The sequence below is a fragment of the Cyclopterus lumpus genome, chromosome 17, assembly GCF_009769545.1.
Source record: "Cyclopterus lumpus isolate fCycLum1 chromosome 17, fCycLum1.pri, whole genome shotgun sequence".
Lineage (NCBI taxonomy): Eukaryota > Metazoa > Chordata > Actinopteri > Perciformes > Cyclopteridae > Cyclopterus > Cyclopterus lumpus.
The window spans coordinates 19,388,855-19,407,643 of record NC_046982.1 but is presented as its reverse complement, the minus strand read 5'-3'; the positions used below and the strand labels follow the sequence as shown (position 1 = coordinate 19,407,643).

Genomic DNA, 18,789 nt, shown 5'->3' with positions numbered 1-18,789 from the left:
TTGCCTTGCCGTAGTCCTTCCAGTGAGGTGGCGTGTGGGTAATGTAGTGCAGCGGAGGACACGTGGTGCTGTTTGTTTCGCACGAAGTTTGCCGGAAACATGGCGGGCCTGGAGCTGCTGTCGGACCAGGGGTACCGTTTGGATGGAAGAAAAGCCACCGAGCTGCGGAAGGTTCAGGCCCGCATGGGTGTGTTCGCTCAGGCGGACGGCTCCGCGTACTTAGAGCAGGGGAACACGAAGGCTCTGGCGGTGGTTTACGGTCCACATGAAGTGAGTGGCGCGTGGAGGGTGGTGGAGGGGTTAGCCAGTAACACATTTAAAATAGCGGCAGAGCAGCATTCCTTAGCCGCGCGTGGGTGAATACACTGTGCATGTGTTTATGTGCGCGTGTCCGACGGAAATGAAAATCAGAGTAATGGCAGTTTAATGTCGTTGTGTTGGGACAGTCGGTTAACTCTTCCCATAATGCATTCATGCATATTCATACACACGTTTTATTGTTATGAGTATTTTTTATAGCTGCCATCTAACTAACGTTATGTTAATACAACTGCTCAAGTTATATAACATACTTACCTTTTACGAAGTTTAGTTCAAACTTTCTGTGAATGTGTTTCTAATCCAATGTTTGTAAATGAGGTGGGCTAATTTATGTTAATATCTACCATTTATAAAGTAGTCCAGCTCCACACCAATGCAAATCACCACCTCAGGAATACACATGCAGTTAAATGAATTCCTCTCTGACGTGTCAATCTAACCTGAACATTGTTATCCATGTCGAGGTAGAACTGGCTCAGCTGCTGTTTTGTATTGCATTCCATTTTACAGGTGTACCTAATAAAGTGGCCGCTGAGTGTTTTGTCACAACATGGCAATTTATATTTCACGCAATAAACCGCGTTCCAGTTACTTCTAATTTCTAATTAAATCATTCATTTTGGGCTACAGAGTATAAAAAAAAAAGAAGAAAAAAAAAGGTTTCACGTGATATGTCACGATTCACTTTCATCCGATTATTGACGATATTGAATTAACGACCAACCCGTAGGTGCGAGGTGCACGCAGCCGGAGCCGCCACGATCGAGCGATGATCAACTGTCAGTACAGCATGGCCACGTTCAGCACGGCGGAGCGCAAGAGGAGGCCGCACGGGGACCGCAAGTCCACCGAGATGAGCCTCCACCTCAAGCAGACGTTTGAAGCCGCGGTGATGACCCAGCTCTACCCGCGCTCTCAAATAGACATCTTTGTCAAGGTAAATGTAGATTTGACATGTTGGGGGGGGGGGGGTTATAGTGTTCCCCTGTATTGGGAACCATACCAACAATGGTTCTACTGAATTCTTTCCCAACAGATTCTGCAGTCAGATGGCGGGAACTACAGCGTGTGTGTGAACGCCGCCACCCTGGCCATGATCGACGCCGGCATCCCGATGCGGGACTACGTGTGCGCCTGCACGGTCGGGTTTGTGGACGAGACGCCGCTCGCTGACCTTTGCTACGCAGAGGAGGGCGGAGGAGTGAGCTCGCTGGCCTTGGCGCTCCTTCCCCGGGGCGGGCAGATCGCTCTGCTGCAGATGGACGCCAGACTCCATCAGGATCACTTGGAGGCTCTCATGGAAGCCGCCATGACGGCTTGCAAAGGCGTGAGCAAGGTGCTGGATGAGGTGGTGCGACTGCACCTGCAAGAAGTTTCCGTGCTCTCTGCAGAGTGACGCGTGGAGGAAGGGGGTGAACATCCAGACTGGAAGAAAGTGTTATTGGACAGAATGGAGAGGAAAGATGAGAGAATCTTGGAGCAAATGTTTATTTTTATTTTGATGTATTCATAGCAGTTATACCTTTTTTGTATAGTATATGTGTGAGGCTAACAATAAATCTGACAACCCTGCATCATTTGTGTTTTGCGTGCCCATTTTTTAACCGTCACATTTAAGGTAGTAGACGTTTAATCCTCAACCTTAATGCATAATAGAGAACCTACGAAATACGACTGCCGCAACAGATATGGAGTAATTATTGTATTAGAGGCTGTTAAATGTGTTTGTAAATCAGCTTTGTTTGTTAAAAGCATTGCAACTGATTTTTAGGAACTGCAAAAATGTGGAGCTGACACATGTTACTGGAAATATAAATGTAGCCTTTCATGAACACAGAAACCAAATGTTAAAGGTTTTTTTTAAATGTATTCTGTGGGGTTTAAGTCTTTTATGTATTTATTGTATTTTATTTGAATTGCTATTTATTCACCGGAAGTCAGTCCGCCGCAGTAATGCTTCCGCAGGAACAAGGAAATAGAAAAACATTTAGCAGCGGCTGCTCTGAACAAGCCCCTCCTTTGCTGCTTGGATGTGACCGGCTGTACGCTGGAAAGAGGTCTGTCTTTACACTTATTAATAATGGAAATATTACCAACGTAGCTGTTAATAATAAACACTTTTGCAGAGGAGAAACGATGTAAAACGATTTACAATCTCCGGCACAGGTCGCTGTAACTGAGCTAACCACTGCTGTCAATAGACGCGATGGAGAAGGGTGGCAGTGAAATATGTGTAACACATTTAATTATATAGTATTGGGCTGTGATCTGCATAAATATAACACATGGTATAACGTTTTAATCACGTATTTTAAAGGTGTGTAATTGGCTAACTCTTAAACGTGGTGTGACAGTGCGCGTGTTGCCTTCAGGGTCCAGTGTGTCCAGTTTTTTTACGGTACGACGGACAACAACATGGGACTGCTGTCCGACCCGAACAGGAGGCGGGCTTTGATCAGCCTGCTGACCCGCCTCAATGCCCCAATCTGGTGAGTCGTGTGTCTCGAATGCATTTTAATGCAACACCCAATGTGCACGCAAGCTTATGTGACTGATATGATTTCTCTCTTTTTCCATCTTCAGTGTGGTCTGCTACATGGCGGGCGTGGCCTGGTTCATGGGGTTGGCGTTCGAGCCCTTCACCCTGAGGACCTACATGTCGGAGAATGCCATGGGCTCCACCATGGTGGAGGAGCGCTTCCCTGCAGGGGAGCGGGCGCTGGGCACGGGCCGAGAGTTTTCAGCCCATAAGAAGAAAGCAGGGTAAGAAACGCAGGGAAGGAAGGAAGACACAAAGACACAACGTTGGCTAATCCTATGTGCCCTTATTCCATACTACCATTCTAAAGCAACCCGTTGTTTCTCTGCAGGGGGATGCCAGTGGACTGGCTGGTGAAGACCATGCAGTCTCGAGGGCTGGAGGTGTTTACCCAGAGGTTCTCTCGCAGGCTGCCCTTTCCCGATGAAGACAAAGAGAGATACGTAAGTCCTTGATATTTTTGTTGTTGTTGCTTTCAACAAGTGGCTGACTTCCTCCTCTTCTCACTCCCCTCCTCTCAGATGGTGAAAGGCACAAATGTATATGGGATCCTTCGGGCTCCGAGAGCTCCGCGGACCGAAGCCCTGGTGCTGAGTGCCCCCTGCAGCCCGGGCGATGACAACAATCAGGCGGTTGGGGTGCTACTTGGCTTGGCGCAGTATTTCAGGAGTGAGTACCGAAACCCACCACCTCCCATCTCCCTGCCGTTTGAATGACATCGCAGTGCCCCCCCCCCCTTGCTTTAACGACTGCTGTGTTCCTCAATAGATCAGGTCTTCTGGGCCAAAGACATCATCTTCCTCGTGAATGAGCATGATCTCATTGGCATGCAGGCCTGGCTGGAGGGCTACCACCACACCAACACTACAGGTAATCACCGGCATTCCCCCGGTTACAAAACAACGCGTCAACAAATATCCCTTTTTAAAAAGTATTTCCATCCTCTCGCGCGAGAGTGCGCTTTTCCTCTGTTGACGTTCGTCCTGTGATCGTGCGACCGAAGGTATGGACTGGTCTCCGCTTCAAGGCCGCGGCGGTTCCATCCAGGCAGCCCTGTCCCTGGAGCTCAGCAGTGACGTCGTCACCAGTTTGGACCTGGTCCTGGAAGGCCTCAACGGACAGCTCCCCAACCTGGACTTAGCCAACCTCTTCTACGCCTTCTGTCAGAAGATCGGAGTCCTTTGCACCACCCAGGGCAAGGTGACGGCTCGCGATGACACGCGGTAGAAAAACGCGTTATCCCGGTTTCGGTGAGCAGAACGGTCGGATGACCTTCCGTTGTGTTTTTTCTCTGTGGATTATTTCTACAGCTGCAGAGGAACGACTGGGACAGCGTGTCCGGCTACAGCCACGCGGTCCAGACCATGATGCTGATGGTGATGAAGCAGGCCAGCGGGCGACCCTGGGGCGATCACGGCCTCTTCCTGCGATACCACATCGAAGCCGCCACCATCAAGGGCATCAACAGCTTCCGTCAGTACAAGACCGACGCCACCACCATCGGCAGGTCAGGATAAGTATTTATAAGGTTTATTTGTAGATCTTACCTTTCGTAAGCTGACACTTAATTACTGGTTCCTTTTTTTAATATCCTCTAGGCTCCTGGAAGGAATGTATCGTAAGCTGAATAACCTCCTGGAGCGCCTCCACCAGTCCTACTTCTTCTACCTCATGCCGTCCCTCTCTCACTTCGTCTCCATCGGTTACTACATGCCGGCCTTCGGCCTCCTCGCCCTCATCCTGCTGCTTCGCGTATCCTTTCAGTTATTTTACACGGTTTGATCTGACAAATCAAATCACACACACAGACCCCGGTTGCTGACGACGTATTTGCTTACGGATGGCGTGCTCGATTGTCAGACTCGCCCTTGACTTATGACGCAGGCCTTAGACCTGTGGATTCAACTCGCGACGCCACCGCCAAGAACAGAAGACGGAGTCGCCGACGCGGAGCAGGTGAGGCGACGCGTTATCGACGAAACGGGGTCAGAAATTAAACTCGAGTCCATTAAATCAGCACTTTTAATTTAAACCCGCCCCCCTCTCAGATGTCCAGTCCGGGCGTGCTGTCCGTGCTGACCCCCCTGGTGATCAGCCACCTGACTGGAGTGGCTCTCTACACCCTGCCGATCCATTTCCAGGAGATAGCCGTGGAACACTTCCCGGTGTCCGAGACCGAGGCCGTGGTCTTGACGGCCATTGCCGTTTACACGGCGGGCCTGGCGTTGCCTCATAACACACACAGGTAAGCCGCCTACACCTGTAACACGGGCACATTGCTATGTGAGCAGGAGGCTGTTTTTGTGTTGTCGGGTTGTTCAACGCGACGTCTATCCGTCACGTTCTCTTGAACATCTCTGGAGGGGTTTTGAAGAATTCATACGCTAAATATGACAATTCACAATGTTCCATTTTAAGTTAGCCGAGAAACCAAAAGAACCGTTCCCCGTCGAGCCGCCGGGGAACCTGAGCAGCTTGAAGAGAACCCCCGTGATCCAGAGGCTTGTTTGTTCCTCCGTTTGTTTGAAGGCTCCTGACGGGTCGGGGGACGGAGAACGGCTGGAAGGTGCTGAAGCTGGTCGCGGTGCTGTACCTGGCGGTGCTGCTCGGTTGCACCGCCCTCATTAACTTCTCCCTGGGCTTCATCCTGGCTCTCACCCTGGTGCCCGTGGCTGCCTTCGTCACACCCGACGTTCCAAAGTAATACACCTGGACCCTCGGATCACTGTAGCTCTGCTCCGCCACGCGTTAGTCAAATAACCTCCCTGCTCGTCTTCTTCTCCCTCCCCTTAGGGCTCTATCAGCCTTCATCATGGTCATCCTCAGCCCGGCCTGCACGCTCCTCTTCTCGGTCTTTCTCTTCCAAGAGCTGCAGGAGATGCCCGTCAGCTTCTTGGACGGTTGGATGCTCTACCTGTCGGTCATCTCTCAGGGCATCCTGGACCACGCCCTGTACGGCTCTCTGGTCTACCCGCTCGTGGCCCTGCTGGTCTATCCCTGCTGGCTGCTTTTCTGGAACATCCTCTTCTGGAAGTAAAAGTCTGTACAGGGCGACTGGAGGCTTTCGCGAGGTCGTCTCGGGTTCGTCTTCACCGGGGTTGTAATGTGAATGACGGGTAAATCCACTGGAGAGACTGGGAAAGAAGATGGATGTCCGTAGTTCACTTGAAAAGAATGCATTGTTGTTGTTTGGGGGGGGGGGGGGGGGTCAGACTTGATAAACGTGGAATGTTTTGTACTGAAATCTCACTTTCAAATAATTTAAGTGGGGACGATCTTTTCACAAGTCAATATTGGATTGCTTTTGGTTAAAAAATAATACGTTTTGTGGATTTCTTTGTGGTACATGAAGAGAATGTGCTGGGTTTGTTTTTGTAGTGTTTGTTTTCTAGGCGGGATGATAACGAATGACAACGGTGACCGACCGACCGATGACGTGATCCGGAAAATGGAAGAAGCGACCCGATTGGTTGGTCGTCCGCCTCGTTTTAAGTTATCGGTTAATCGAACAAGCCGTCACCGCATCTAATATTTTTATACTTGTTTTGATAAATTTCTTTGAAATGTTTTATTTCATATTTATAAATGCCAAATAAAAAACTGAAAAGAACTTAGCGGGCAACTTCAGTATTTTTTTTTTTATGTACGTTTTATGACTTGCTATATATATACAATGACTTTATTATACTGTACTGACTTTTTTATAACATACTATCCTCCTGCTCTTTATGACGTGCTGTTATGGAACTTTTAAAGCATATGCAATTGAGGTTTAGGTCACACCGTACTATGACATGTTGGTAGTCGTACTACTGTATGCAATGACAGGACTTAATGACTGAAAGTTGACACTTTTTGATGAACTTATTACATAAAATACTATGACTTACATTCTATAAGATTGCTTCTTTTTATTTCTACCTTCAACAAACTATCCCAGTGGTTCTAAACCTTTTTCAGTGATTTACCACCTATGAAATATTTTTTCAGCTAAGTACCCCCTAACCAGCGCACCGAAAAAAAAACTGTGCCGTTAATGTCTGATTTAATATAGAATACATAAAATTCAGTTTATGAACTTACATTATATTTTATTGAATATTTATTAAATAACCTTTTGAAGGATTTTTTAATCTCACGAACCCCCATTTGAGAACTACTGTACTATACAATTCATTTTACATTTTTATGACTAGACATTTCTCAAATTATACAATTACTTTTTATGACGTACTAAACGAGGACTTCTTTTTTTAAGATTTCTTCACGCATATTATACAATTACATTTTTATTGCATTGTGATGACATCTAGAATGACTTGTTGCATCAAACTAATATAAAATATATATATATAATAATTAAAAAATATATAAAATATGACATCTAGAATGACTTGTTGCATCAAACTAATATAAAAATATATATATAAAATATGACATCTAGAATATATATATATATATATATATATATATATAAAATTTAAAAAAATATATATATAAAAAAATACAAATACACAATCAGAATGTTATTTTCCATTATGTTTATTTGGCTGATGAAAGTTTTTACAGTAATACATACTGAAAACATCATTCCATTGCTGGCACAGCTCACAGGGAATTGAGTAAAACTAGAGAAACTGGTAAAATGAACATTAAGTACTCAACGCATCTCGTCAAAAACAATACACTCGATACAATGTTATAAAAAAATAAAAGCACTTGACAACCCTGTAAACTCAACACCGTCTCTCGTCAGCCAACGCCTTATTTCTTCCTTTTCGCGCCGCCAACATTATTTTGGCAGATGACACTAAAACACAACGGGGTATTGCACACGGCGTCACCGCTCCTCTCGCTTCACTGTAGACGGAAACGGAAAGTATGACATTCCCTCGACTTCAGCTGCGAATGCAGGAAGGAAACTTCATCTCTCTCGCCTAAAAATAAATATTAGGTTGTCTGTCACGTTTGAGCACACACACACACACACACAAAACCTGTAAAATAAATAACAAAAGCAGGTCTGGCCCAATTCAGATGGATGTTTGTTTTTTTCCTCGTAACCGGTCAAAGCTGAAGCTCTCGGTCTGCAGTCCATCGTCTGAGCCTTCGACCCGTGCAGCTCTGCGTCATGCTACAGGACTCAGTGCACTCGACAGTCTTTATGGGAGTATTTTCTTCTTTAGCATCCTCACTCTGTGTTTGTGTGTGTGTGTGTGAGTGAGACATGGTCGACCCGACAAGTGACGGTGGGGCAGTCAGCTGCTGCTGCTGTTGCTGCTGCTGCTTAAACCGGACTCTCCTCGATCCTCTCGCCTCCCTCTCTCCTTTGTGAGAGAACATGAGACGGCGTTAACAAAGGGAACATGTCACAGGGAGCGGGACGGAAAGGTGTTGGAGGCGAGCGGCGATGCGGTACCTGCTGGATGTGCGCGTCCGGTCTGGCCGTGGCACAGATTTCGCAGCCTGGACGGGACGGCTTGTTGATGAAAGTGCATGAGGGACACGCCCACTCAGTCTGCTGGAGGAGGAGGAGAGTTGAAACAGTGTAATTAGCCAAAATATTCCTTCAAAATCATGGATGCCTTTTAAATGATTTATTTTTAAAACTATCTAAAAAATATCTTTTATTAATTAAAAAAAAAAAAAAAAACTCTATATTTTAAATACATACATATATTAAAAAAAATATCTATTTAAAATATATATATATATTTTTGAAAATGCATACATATATTTAGAAAAATATCTATTTAAAATATATATTTTTTAATAAATGTATATATATATATATATATATATATATATATATATTTATTTTTTTATTTTTTTTTTAAATAAATATATATATTTTTTTTTTAAAGCATACATATATTAAAAAAAATATTTAAGATATATATATCTTTTGAAATAAATAAAAAAATAAAAGGCACCCATGATTTTGTCGAGGTATGTCGGAGCAAAAGTTACATTTCCACTAAAATCCGACATTTTCTCGTATTGCGTCTCATGCTTTATTAACCGTATATAGACCACTAACATACCTGTGCTTTACTGGCTTTATTGGTATGATCATTCAGCTGCAGATTCTCAATGTCGAGGACATCTTTTAAATCAGCCGGTCGGTCGCTTCCTCCCCCTGTGCTCCCTGAGGTAGACAAAAACAAGTTTATAGAGCTGTACTTTCTTTAGTATAAATGGAGTATTTACAAGTCTGAAGGTATCTGGTGTTTCTACTAAAAAGTAATACAAATCTAACGATAAATAATAATAAAAACATGCCGACTTGTTTTAAATTTGGTTGCAAATCGTTTGCAGGTTAATGGACTGTGTGAAGTCTCTCGTCCCAACACATCTACAGAAAGGGTTACGTTTGGCAAACTCGCCCTGGTTGTTGTGGGCCAGCCTGGAGGGCAGGGTGCTGTAACCCCTCCAGTCCTGGGAGGTGGGGCCGTTGCCCGAAGGGAGAGGCGGGGCGAGGAGGGCGCTCTCCAGGTCCTGCTGGAACAGCTGGCGGGTGACGCGGGCCTGCCGGGCGGAGATCAGGTAGAGGTACGCCGTGTCGCCGTCCTTCTGCACCCCGTAGGAGGCCAGCGACCTCGGCTCGGTGCACAAGCACTGACCGATCACCCAGCGCTGCACGCGAGGATGGAAACCGTACTCGAGGAACACCTGCGGCACGGAGAGCGGGAGTGGGTCAGTGAATGGAAAAAAACAGACTTCTTCAATTAAAAAAGACAATTTTCTAACCTGTTGCTTGAGGGCGGCCACGGTCATGAAAGGAAAGACTTTCACGGTGACGCAACAAGACGACGACACGTCCTCCACGACCACGGATAAACTGCAACACAGAACGCAGCACGATAAGTCTCTAAAAAATAAAAACAACACACAACCTGGAAGCAAGAGCTCCTCAGGCGGACCGCCGCCCCTCGTTTCTCACCCGATGGCTCCCTCCGCGTAGTTCTTTTCGGACAGCTGCACCGTCAGCGCCGCTTTCTGCCGAGCCAGAGCGGACGCGTGCTGCGAGGCGGCCCGAGCGTCACCGGCTTCAATCGCCCTGGCGAGCTCCAAGCAGAGCTCCTCTGAAAGAAAACACACACACAAAAAAAAGAAACGTTGAAGAGTGACATTTCTTTCTGTTTTTAAAAGAGCACACGGACAAAAGAGAGAAACTCACCGGTGAGCGGCAGCGAGGCCGAGCTCCGCTGCTCCGTGGCCGCCGCGTCGTTGAGTCTGGCTTCTGATTCACACGTGTTGATGTTTGCAACTGGCAGGAGCAAGACAGCAGGTTTCAAAAGTGATGAAAACATGCTTAATAAATAAATAAATAAATAAATATATATATATATATATATATATATATATATATATATATATATATATATATATATATATATATATATATATATAAATATATATATATATATATATATATATATATATATATATATATATATATATATAAATAAATAATAGAGCCCATTGGGATTTGTTTTAACAACAGAGAGTTGTATTCAGGTACATTACATGTCATTTAGCTGATGCTTTTGCTCCAAAGCGACTTACAATCATACACAGCTACAGGGAACAATTCAGGGTTAAGTGTCTTGCTCAAGGACACATCGACTAGGGCTGGAATTGAACCACCTACCTACCTATCTATCTATCTATCTACCTACCTACACATATACATGTGAGACCATGTGATATATATATATATATATATATATATATATATATCACATGGTCTCACATGAGAGACACAATCACAATCTATTTAATTGTAAACAGTGTAGATATTAATATTATAATATATATTTTGGCCTATTTTTACATTTTAAGTTAAACTGCGCTAAAATCAAAGCATGTTGTGCAATAGAGAAGTCGCCCAGCTGACCTCTGTGTGCCTCCCTCAGGGAGGACATCACCACCGTGGCCCACTCCTCGGCTTCGCGGTCGCAGCGGAAGTTGAAGCGGATGCAGTCGTGGGGCGGCGCGGCGAGACGCATCTCGTGGCAGCGAGGAGATTTGACCTCGTACTGCACCGAGCGAAGGTCAAACTCTGCGATGAACTGGGGGGGGGGGGGGAGAACAGAGAGGAGAGAGAGAGAGTCTCAAGCGGCTCTGCAGGGACCGATTGTAGAGCACCAACAACTTCAATTAAGAATTTGTGCTAAAATAAAAACAAAAGGAAAAGTTTGTCAAAAGTCAAAAATGATCATTGTTTGATTTCAAGTCCAGTGATCTATGAAAAATGCACATTATGTTAATTTAAATTGATAGTTTCATCAAACCAACAGTCAAAAGATAATAAATGAACTAGTAAATCAATAGATATTCACATTTGAAAAGCTGGTACTGGCAAACATTTTGGTATTTTTACAATTATCAAAAATACTTGCAGATTAGTTTCCCGTTTGTGGACTAATCCATTAAATCAACTGATTATTTTATCTCTAAAAGCATGAAGGCAGCTTTGAGCGTTTGCAATTACACATTGCCGCCGACCCGCCGACCTTTTCCTTAAGTATCTGTATCCACCGTTACATGAGTCACGAACACAGAGAAAAGATAAAGCACAGAGCGTGGGGTGCAATACACTTTGCCATGAGAGAAGGATATAATCCACAGGATAAAAACAACAGAAAGCAAATGAATAAAAACACATAATCTGCCCTCTCACATCCACCGCGGCCCCATTAGGGCATTGAAGTCTGTTGTGGGGAGAGAAAAGCAGCGAAGAGGGATTTCCCTCCTGCCAGAGAGTCTATTTTTACTCAGATATGAATCCGTCTGCCGGCTCAGACACGCGAGCTAAAAGAAGCCGGGATCAAAGTAAAAGTATGCAAATGAGGAAAGCCTCTCGGCCTCGGGGGGGGGGGGGGAATCTAGCGAGATGAAAAAGCCCAAAACGGAGCACGTCAGATTTTTTTGGTAATTCATATTTTTTGTAGGATACCGACTCATAATTAAAAACTTGTCAAAACAAAAACAAAAAAAGATATTTTAGAGAAAAAAAAAAATGTGGATTTGGCGAGACAGACGGAGTTCAACTTCACACATAAATGAGACCGCCCGTCTGCAGAGGGGATTAAAGCATCAACGGGAGTCGACCCCGAGGCTGAAATGAGTCTCAGTGGGGTTCCTTCACCTCAAAAAGGAGCCCTCACATTGGTTTCAAGTGGGGCCGTACGAGGTATTGAACTTATTGTACATAAGTTAGCGACAACATTTTTTGCTGAGCAGCATACGGGCGTCGCTCGTCCACCTCGACAGTCTGCTTGAGTTTTACTTTGGTGTTTTATAAAAAAAGGGTTAGTTCGGATTCTCGCAAGCAAAACGAACCAAACGTAGATCAGCAACGTTCATGTTCTGCGAGGTCAAATTAACGCTTTTGTCAATGGAGTCTGGTGGCTTTGATGAGAGCACAGATGGATGTAATGGCTGTCTGAGGGAAAAAGGAAAATATTCTAAATAGAGCAAAACAATTCAATTTAAGCACTTTTTTTTTTTTTTTTTTTTTAGATGAGCCTTTCTTTTAGGTGGCTAAAATACTGTTCGCTGATGACCCCGTCCACAGCAGCACATTGTTTAGCTTCCTTACGTCCCCAATAAATACATATTTATTATTAGTATATTTTTTTTTGAGGGCCCTGCGCTGGACTCGAACCTGGGACATTGCAGTGAGGCTCTCAAAACCTAAAATATATAAGTTAACAAAAATAAAATCTGCCTTTTGCGGCTCCCAAACCTCCAATATAAAATGTTTTAAATGCACCTTCATCAGGTACGACACCAGTGGCTCAAGAAGGGGAAAACGCTCATTACACCCCACGAGCACAGGATGAATGAAAGATGAAGAGAAACCACCACAGAGCTTTAGCACCAGCTGCAAGTGAACCGTTAAGCCTGAAGGGGGCGCCAAAGGAATAGTGTGTTAGCTACAGGTGAATTATGAATCATTATTATTATTATTTTTTTTAAAAAGGTAACTGCACATTTAAATGTCCTACTCTTGCAAAGGTCAACGCTGAGATAAGAGTCAACCTTTTGGGACTAAAAATAATGTTAACGCCTGCTTTGTGTCCTGGAAATTAATCTATCGGGACATTACAACATACGGTGAATACGTGTTAATGACTTATTTTCTGGCGATTGCAAATGTGCTTTCATACACTGGGACAAGTGTGTGCGTGTGCGTGTGCGTGTGCGTGTGCGTGTGCGTGTGCGTGTGCGTGTGCGTGTGCGTGTGCGTGTGCGTGTGCGTGTGCGTGTGCATATATGAAGCAGTAGGTCAAATTCAGTGCTCCCAATATGTAGCCGCCATATTTGTTGACGCTGCATCAAGACTCGAGTCTGGTTTCATCTCATTGCCCACTTTGATTTTTCTTTTTTTCCCCTCAGGTCAGTCTCGGTTTGGTCGGCCTTAAGTGCACTCTAACATTTCTGTTGCTAATTAAGCTTCAGTAGTTTGTCCTCAGGGTCGCAAAAGCACAACGTGAAACCAGAGATCATTCACCTCAAAAAGGTGAATGATCTGTGTTCTGTGTGACTCAAGTGTACCGGAGGTGGTGGCCAAGCGTCTCACAGCAAGGCTGAAGAGTTATTACAACACACACACCAAAGTCCAATTGCAGTCTTTTTGGACATACATACACACATATGTATATACATATACACACACATATATATACATACATACATACATATACATACAACACACATATATATATATATATACATATATATATATACATATACATACATATACATACATACATATACATACAACACACATATATATATATATATATACATATATATATATACATATACATACATATACACACACATATATATACAACACACATATATATATATATATATATATACATATATATATATATATATATATATATATATATATATATATATATATATATATCCCCCTCTCAACTACATTATTGGTAACTAAAAAAAACAATTTCTACATCATACAATTGATCCTTAGAGTACGTGGATGAATGTATTAAATGGTGTTTGAATGAAATCTGGTGTGATTTCACCAAATCTTTTTTTTTTTATTGTAGTGCTCCATAAAATGGCGTATGCAATATAAATGTGATTTAATGAAGGTGGTCACAAGCACATTAAAGCCGGTAACGACAGCCTGTAAACACACACACACACACACTCACCACACTGCGGTTTCCGCTCGTGTCTCGCAGCGCCAGTCGGAACTCTCCGGCCCGGCTCGGGTCCATGCTGAGCTGGAGGCGCAGAGCCTCGCTGCCCGCTCCGGGGAGGCACAGGGGCCGGATCCCGGAGTGGCACACCGAGACCCGGACCGACATTAAAACGGTGCTGCAGCACGACGTCAGCGCGGGACCGCCGCACGCAGCCTGTTGGGACGAGGCAGGCACCGGGGCTGGGGGAGCCCAGCCGCCGGAGCTGAGTGCCATGTCGCGGACACCAGAGTACGGGGAGAGGACGCCGGAAGCCCCGCGGCGGGTGTTGCTGCTGCCCGCTGCTTCCGTTTGGTTTATACGGTCCACCGGTGTCTGAGGACAGCGCGTTTCTTCACGGGCAGGCTGTCGTTGTCTCCTCGACCTGAGAATTCTTCCATATCTACCCGACCCGAGTGGACCGGAGAGAACGAAAAAACAAAACAGGAAGTACGGCGGTACGTCTTTTATTTATGTCCGTGGAGAAACGTTGGTCGTGAAACATCCGGATATAAAAAAAAATTTAAAAAGCGCATCTCAAAAGGATATGGTTAAATGTTCAGACGAGAATAAATATGAGATATATTTATTTAAAAAATCTTTTTTTTCTCTTCTTTGTTTGTAGAGCAAAAGAAGAAAACAGTTGTAGAGAAAAATAACCACAAAGAAAAACCAGAATCATTATTTGGAGTTGAAAAATGAGGCTTAATTAGTTAATAAAATAACACATTATTGCCTTACAATGAAGGCCACCCTAAGACCGATATTATGCTATTACAATGACCATGAACTACAATCTACAAATAGCCATATCCATACTGGAAAGATACAATTAAGATGTCATTTCCATTTCTATTCACTTTTTTGTAATAGCGAGAAAAACACTTTTTATTTATTGTAAATCTCTAAAAATCACAAGGAAGAGGTATAATAACTTGCAATTGTCACTCAAATGTATTTTGAATGCTTACTAATACCCAGTATTATTTACTCAAACTGCAAAAGCTGCCAGCCAGAACTGCAACAGGTTGCGCCAAGCGAGCCTGTCTTCACGTCTGTTTGAGGATCTAATTGGTAATTTATTACTAAACTAACTATCATTGATTCATAGACATAATGTGATTCACATTGAGTTTCAGCCGTAACATAACAAAGAAGCACCCTGACATTGTTGTCACTTAACGGCCCTGTCTGTTAATAAGGCACCAACCACATATCTTCCATGTGCATCGTTAACTAGAAATCCCATCTACGTGCAAATAATTGAACCTTCAGCGAGTACAGCGAGACGCTCCCTGGTCCCACAGAAGGTGCAGAAGAATCATCGAAAAATGTCCGCCCTGCAGGAGATGAGTCCGAATGTGAGGAACATAAAGCAGTTGCAGTATGTGGCCTTAATCAGACGCGCAAGCCAGATCAAGGAAGAGCTCAGACAGGTAAGGAAACAAGAACAAATATTGACACGTTTGCAATGTGGATTCAGGATTACGTTTGTCCAACCTGTGCTCGTGCTTTAAATTCACCTGTCTCACAGAAAGTGAGGAAGCCATACAAAGAGATGATAGATGTCTGCTGGGGCGACCCGCACAGAGCAGGCGTGAAGCCGCTGACATTTGTCCGACAGGTAGTTTAGTGACCTTCAAAGACTTCTCATCTGCAAACTGTTTTTTTAAAGTGCTGGCGCAGGTTAATGCACCTTCCTCTTCTTCGTCTCGCTCTTCACGTGTTGCAGGTTCTTGCAGCTTGTCTTTACCCTCAGCTGGTGGACAGCGACACACTGCCGGTGGACGTCAGACAGAGGGCTCGGATGCTGCTCCGGGGATGTGCTGGAGGGAGTGTCGGTAAGAGCAGTGGTATTAAAATGAAAATGAATAAGAGTCAGCTCACTCAAACTTTTCTACTGACTTCTGCTGGTATCTCGGCCATCTTCCGCCATGCTAATTGTCTTTTAGTGTGATGTTTGAATCTTTTGAGCACCACAAACACAATTCAATTCACATTTGTGGTAATAAAGTGGCCCCAGAAATCTTAGACACAGACGTGTGAAAGTTTAGCAAATGAAGGCACAACTATCTGCATTACAGCTACGTCAGTGAGGTTTTATTTGTATAGGGTAGATGTCAAGTTGATTTAAGTTAAATGATTAAAAAGTCAAACATTTGATTTTTTCCAGTTTCTCAAATGTGAGAATGTGATGCTTGTTTTACATAATTTTATCTATTTAATTTTAGGTCGAAAACAAACAAAAAAAGCTCTTTGAATATGTCCTCTTTTGCTTTAGGGTTATCGTGATTCTTCATTCTTAATTCTCCATCGTTGATTCTTTATTGACCAAAAATTAACCGATTTTTTAAATAATCAGTAGTTGCAGCCAGTTAAGACATTAAATAAATAAAAAGGAGTTCAAATAAACATGACAATACCTCAGAGTACTGTATATAAATTATTTCCGAAAATATGTGTGCACCTCCGGCAGTGATGCGTTTACTGCACAAACTATAAGTGTCGATAAGTATGAATACTGAATACAATAAACATACAAATATGATATATCGAAATGAATACTGTAAACACAGAATATGTGTAATATTCACAATCTATGAAATACTGTGAAATATATGTAATATAAATAGAAATGCTTATAGCTTATAAAATAAAGAGATAAAAGAGCGACAAACACGCGACAGTAACAACATCACCATCTTGCTGCTGAAGTGTCGCCTCAGCATGTCCTGTGTGTGACTTCTTCAGGTTCCTACACCGCCCCAGCGGGAACATCAGAGATAGTTCACGGAATCTCTGAGTTCATAACGAGACGGGACGGCGGCGCTCCGTCTTACCCTGAAAACATCTACATCAGCCCCGGCTCCCAGTGGGCCCTCCAGGTGAGGCTCGATGACGCAAAGCACCCGCCTCGTCCTCGTCTCCCGAGTTAACGTCCACCTCTTCCTGTGCTCGTCAGAACATCATCAACGTCTTGGTGAACAGCGAGCCTTCGTCCCCCAAAACGGGCGTGCTGACCCCGTTGCCGTGCTACTCCACGACCATTTCATCCATGGTTGGACTGGGAGCTGTGGCGGTTCCCTACAGCCTCTGTGAGGAGCGGGGCTGGGAGCTGCAGGTGGAGGAGCTGCAGCGAGCGCTGGAGTCTGCGAAGGGAGTCTGCAAGCCTGTAGCGCTGTACATCGTCAACCCCGGGAATCCCACAGGTACCAGAGCCTCATTATGAAATGACGTCATCTCAGTACGTTTGAGGTGTTTTTTTACAGAATGTGTGTCGCACACTGTTGTTCCCTGCAGGTTATGTCCAAAGCAGGAAATCCATGCAGGAGGTGATCCGGTTCGCTTCCGAGAAGAGGCTCTTCCTTCTGGCGGATGAGGTGGACGTCTTAAAGCATCCTCATCGCGAGCATTAACACCAATGTGTGTCAATAAACACTTGAATATCCTGTGTGTGTGTGTGTGTGTGTGTGTGTTCTTCTGCACAGGTCTACCAGGACTGTGTTTATGGGGACAACAGTGAGTTTGTCTCTTACAAGAGGGTTCTGGCGGAGATGGGGCCTCCTCTTTCTGACACGGTGGAGCTGGCGTCCTTCCACTCGGCATCCAAAGGCTTCATGGGAGAGTACGTCGCTCGAGATGAGCGGCGGAAGTCGTGCTAGTTGGTCCTCAGAAATGCAACTTAAGAGAAATGCTTTAGTTGAATTTGTTTTTAATCTAGAGAAAGTTAAATCACGACCGTGGAAACCGTAGCTGGCAAAATAAATATATATATAGTCCCTCTTTAAAGTGCCTCAATAATGGAAATGTCGACATCTTCCAGTGACTGGACTCTCTCTCTCTCTCTCTCACCAGGTGTGGTCTGCGTGGTGGCTACGTGGAGCTGGTGAATATGGACCCCGCCGTCATGAAATACATCTACACTCTGTTCTCAGCAGACAGTTGTGCGCCCGTGTTGGGTCAGTTTGCCTTGGATCTGTTGACGAGCCCTCCACAACCAGGAGATCCCTCCTACCCACTCTACCGCCAGGTGAGAGGTTCAGATGACCAGTTTGCAGGATGTTTAATAGCCTGCTTTTGTTGAAGGAATGCATTAATACTCACCCTCCCTTGGTTTGACTTCTGCAGGAGACGCGACACATCAGGAGCACGCTGGTTCGCAATGTAAAGAGAGTCTTCGAGGTCGTGAACAGTCTGCCGGGTTTCTCCTGCCAGCCGGTGGAAGGAGGAGTGTTCGCGTTCCCCAGAATGCACCTCCCACCGGCAGCCATTCACAAGGCCACGGTCACGATACCGTCTCATACAATCAATTAAAACTGTCTCGTGTGTGAGGTAGTAGCGATCCTAAAATATTTGACACCTGCTTATTTTTAGGAAATGGGAATGCAGCCAGATTTGTTCTACTGCGCCAGACTACTGGAGGAGGCCGGTGTGTTCGTCATTCCCGGTTGTGAATACGGACAAAAGGAAGGCACCTACCACATCAGGTACCTCATAGAAACTGAATGAGGCTTTTGCTGTGCAAAAACAAAACAACAAAAAAAACACATTTACCTTTAAACCTCTTTTCCTTCCTGCAGATTTTGCATCATGGTCCAGGAGGACATTATGGAGGAATTACTGAGGCGCCTGACCAGCTTTCACACACAGTTCATGAAAGATTTCTCTTAAAAAAAATAAAATAAAAAAGGTTAACATCAT

At 44.4% G+C, this 18,789-nt stretch overlaps 4 protein-coding genes across 12 annotated transcripts; 3 read left to right on the top strand and 1 right to left on the bottom strand.

Moving 5' to 3' along the window:
• The first annotated feature begins 35 nt into the window (after positions 1 to 35).
• On the top strand, positions 36 to 1,898 carry exosc4 (exosome component 4). The gene is made up of 3 exons (XM_034555634.1): positions 36 to 270; positions 1,052 to 1,258; positions 1,358 to 1,898. Exons 1-3 carry the CDS (start codon positions 100 to 102, stop codon positions 1,715 to 1,717), a joined length of 738 nt encoding a protein of 245 aa, XP_034411525.1. The 5' UTR covers positions 36 to 99; the 3' UTR covers positions 1,718 to 1,898.
• A 391-nt stretch (positions 1,899 to 2,289) lies between these two features.
• Positions 2,290 to 6,474, top strand: gpaa1 (glycosylphosphatidylinositol anchor attachment 1). Of its 2 annotated transcripts, none has more exons than XM_034556407.1 (13): positions 2,290 to 2,378; positions 2,676 to 2,810; positions 2,905 to 3,084; positions 3,192 to 3,303; positions 3,382 to 3,529; positions 3,629 to 3,730; positions 3,864 to 4,060; positions 4,171 to 4,367; positions 4,459 to 4,612; positions 4,745 to 4,816; positions 4,909 to 5,105; positions 5,390 to 5,560; positions 5,654 to 6,474. In XM_034556407.1, the coding sequence occupies exons 2-13, from the start codon at positions 2,737 to 2,739 to the stop codon at positions 5,895 to 5,897; spliced, it is 1,848 nt and encodes a 615-aa protein (XP_034412298.1). In that variant the 5' UTR covers positions 2,290 to 2,378; positions 2,676 to 2,736; the 3' UTR covers positions 5,898 to 6,474. The 2 variants fall into 2 exon arrangements, with proteins under 2 accessions (XP_034412298.1, XP_034412299.1); XM_034556408.1 differs by having other exon boundaries at positions 2,296 to 2,378; positions 2,694 to 2,810.
• A 910-nt stretch (positions 6,475 to 7,384) lies between these two features.
• Positions 7,385 to 14,567, bottom strand: LOC117746876 (ranBP-type and C3HC4-type zinc finger-containing protein 1-like). Of its 4 annotated transcripts, none has more exons than XM_034556208.1 (9): positions 14,062 to 14,567; positions 10,761 to 10,935; positions 10,041 to 10,130; positions 9,804 to 9,945; positions 9,611 to 9,701; positions 9,247 to 9,532; positions 8,905 to 9,008; positions 8,280 to 8,381; positions 7,385 to 8,187 (listed from the first exon to the last, which is right to left on the bottom strand). In XM_034556208.1, exons 1-9 carry the CDS (start codon positions 14,323 to 14,325, stop codon positions 8,119 to 8,121), a joined length of 1,323 nt encoding a protein of 440 aa, XP_034412099.1. In that variant the 5' UTR covers positions 14,326 to 14,567; the 3' UTR covers positions 7,385 to 8,118. The 4 variants fall into 4 exon arrangements, with proteins under 4 accessions (XP_034412099.1, XP_034412100.1, XP_034412097.1 ...); XM_034556209.1 differs by having other exon boundaries at positions 8,280 to 8,378; positions 14,062 to 14,348; XM_034556206.1 differs by having other exon boundaries at positions 7,385 to 8,381; positions 14,062 to 14,348.
• Positions 14,438 to 18,775, top strand: LOC117746874 (alanine aminotransferase 1-like). Of its 5 annotated transcripts, XM_034556201.1 has the most exons (13): positions 14,438 to 14,546; positions 15,094 to 15,162; positions 15,329 to 15,524; positions 15,623 to 15,712; positions 15,821 to 15,929; positions 16,840 to 16,973; positions 17,051 to 17,297; positions 17,389 to 17,468; positions 17,577 to 17,713; positions 17,944 to 18,118; positions 18,217 to 18,372; positions 18,463 to 18,575; positions 18,669 to 18,775. In XM_034556201.1, the coding sequence occupies exons 3-13, from the start codon at positions 15,420 to 15,422 to the stop codon at positions 18,757 to 18,759; spliced, it is 1,437 nt and encodes a 478-aa protein (XP_034412092.1). In that variant the 5' UTR covers positions 14,438 to 14,546; positions 15,094 to 15,162; positions 15,329 to 15,419; the 3' UTR covers positions 18,760 to 18,775. The 5 variants fall into 5 exon arrangements, with proteins under 5 accessions (XP_034412092.1, XP_034412094.1, XP_034412095.1 ...); XM_034556203.1 differs by lacking the exon at positions 15,094 to 15,162 and having other exon boundaries at positions 14,446 to 14,538; XM_034556204.1 differs by lacking the exon at positions 15,094 to 15,162 and having other exon boundaries at positions 14,449 to 14,546; positions 15,435 to 15,524.
• Positions 18,776 to 18,789: the final 14 nt, after the last annotated feature.